At 41.8% G+C, this 1,907-nt stretch overlaps 1 protein-coding gene across 1 annotated transcript; it reads right to left on the bottom strand.

Annotated features, from left to right (window-relative positions):
* Positions 1–819: 819 nt before the first annotated feature.
* Positions 820–1,528, bottom strand: LOC101823356 (14-3-3 protein eta-like). The gene has a single exon (XM_040733351.1). The coding sequence runs from the start codon at positions 1,183–1,185 to the stop codon at positions 820–822; it is 366 nt and encodes a 121-aa protein (XP_040589285.1). The 5' UTR covers positions 1,186–1,528.
* Positions 1,529–1,907: the final 379 nt, after the last annotated feature.

Below are 1,907 nucleotides of genomic sequence, written 5' to 3'. Positions count from 1 at the left end.
AAATGCTTTCAAGTAGGTATTAAATTGTGCTAAATGCAGGACTCATGTGGTGACTACATTTTAGTAAATCACTTGCTTTCTTTTTATGTACTTTTTAAGTCCAAAACATTTATTTTAGAAGTCTGGCATTTCATAACCACCCATCATGATTGAGCAGGTTGACACACATAATGATTTCAGGATTAAAAGAACAATATTCAGAGAGTTACAAAAAAATAAATCCATGATTCTTAATCACATCAAAAAAAGTTAGCAAAACTTCTGATGCACTGCATTGAAAAGAAGTTGTGCTCAAGCCATAATGTAAAGAGGCACAGCAAGGGCTGCTGAAAGCTCACATTAAACAGTTTATAAAGCCGATGGTGAAGGAACAAGTTGTTTCTGTGTCAGGTTCCATTAGATGAAGGAAGGGGTGAGAAGGTCGAATTCATTTTTGCATGCACAGATGTCCTGCTTAACAGAACACTATCAGCTTGTTTTAAATAGCAGTCAAACACTGTCTTGTCTAATTCTCCTTGCTACACTCAGTACCATCACCTGGATTTGCCATAGCTCAACAGACATATTAACATGCCTCACTCAGAACACACATCTCTGCACAACTCAAAAATTAATGCCTTGTGGCTCAAAGCAACCATCTGTGCAGCAAATGTCCATGAAGGTTTATCTGAAACTGCTTCCCAAGGGTCAGGAGGGAAGATCTGAATAGTTATGCTGCCAATGCAGATAGATTTAGCACTAGACATAGTGATTGTGTCAAGGAAGAATCAGTGATGATGGGGTGGTGGGTGAAGGAAGGGGCAGAGACTTGAAGGGACTTCAGTTGCCTCCTCCTGCTTCTTCATCCTGCTGGTCGCTCATCCAGAGAGTGAGGTTGTCTTGCAGCAACTGCATGATGAGGGTGGAGTCCTTATATGAGTCCTCATTTAATGAGTCCATCTCAGCTATGACATCACCAATGTCTTGTTTGGCAAAGAGGCCGGCCTGCTCTAGTGCATTCTGGATTTCACAGTAGAACACAGAAAAACTGAGAGCCAGGCGAGGCTGAATGGGGTGTGTTGGCTGCATGTGCTCCTTGCTGATTTCGAAGGCTTCCTTATATGCAGCTTCAAAAGCTTCTACCACACTGCTTTTCTTCTCTCCAGAAGACACCTCTGCCAAATAGCGGTAGTAATCACCCTTCATTCACAGGTAGAACACCTTGCTCTCATACTGAAAATCATTGCAGTTCTTGACGAGGTACTTGTCAAGCAGAGCCAAGATATCATTGCAAACTGTCTCCAGCTCCTTCTCAATCATCTCCCGGTAAGATTGAACTTTCTCCAGTTACTTTTCATTTCCATCTGCCATGGTTTTCTGCTCAAAGGTACTAATGAACCTCCAAGAAGATCGCCTGACACCAACTACATTCTTGTAGGCCACAGAGAGGAGATTTCCATCTTCATTAGACAGAGGTTCATTGAGGTCTGTACCACGTTCATGGGAAATTCCATGGGGCTGGAGAGATGGCTCAGATGTTAAGAGCACTGGCTGCTCTTCCCGGTATACTGAGTTCAATTCCCAGCAACCACATGGTGAATCACAACCACCTATAATTCAATTTGGTGCACTCTTCTGGCATATAGGAATAACACGGTATATGTACTGTAGTGTCTTTCCTAACAGAAATGATTGCATTCATGTACTGGCATAGACAGAGTCAGCATTACCTCATTTTTCCCACCCTATGTACACAAGTGCCAATCTGAGTATCTGTTGACATTTAGCATAGTTGCATAAAATAGATAGGAGGAATAGGCTGTGGAATTCAGTAATAGTCTCCATACCTTGCTTGCATTTCTTTATATACAGGAAAACATTAACTAATCCTACATAGGATGATCGTTCGAAACTGTCACAGGCAAACT

Source organism: Mesocricetus auratus, unplaced genomic scaffold, assembly GCF_017639785.1.
Source record: "Mesocricetus auratus isolate SY011 unplaced genomic scaffold, BCM_Maur_2.0 Super-Scaffold_100030, whole genome shotgun sequence".
NCBI classification, from domain to species: domain Eukaryota; kingdom Metazoa; phylum Chordata; class Mammalia; order Rodentia; family Cricetidae; genus Mesocricetus; species Mesocricetus auratus.
The sequence above is the reverse complement of the archived record's forward strand: the minus strand, read 5'-3'. Positions and strand labels throughout refer to the sequence as shown.

What these genes read in the sequence shown, in the direction of transcription:
- LOC101823356 (XM_040733351.1), bottom strand. Translation starts at nt 1,185, where the DNA reads ATGAAGGGTGATTACTACCGCTATTTGGCAGAGGTGTCTTCTGGAGAG.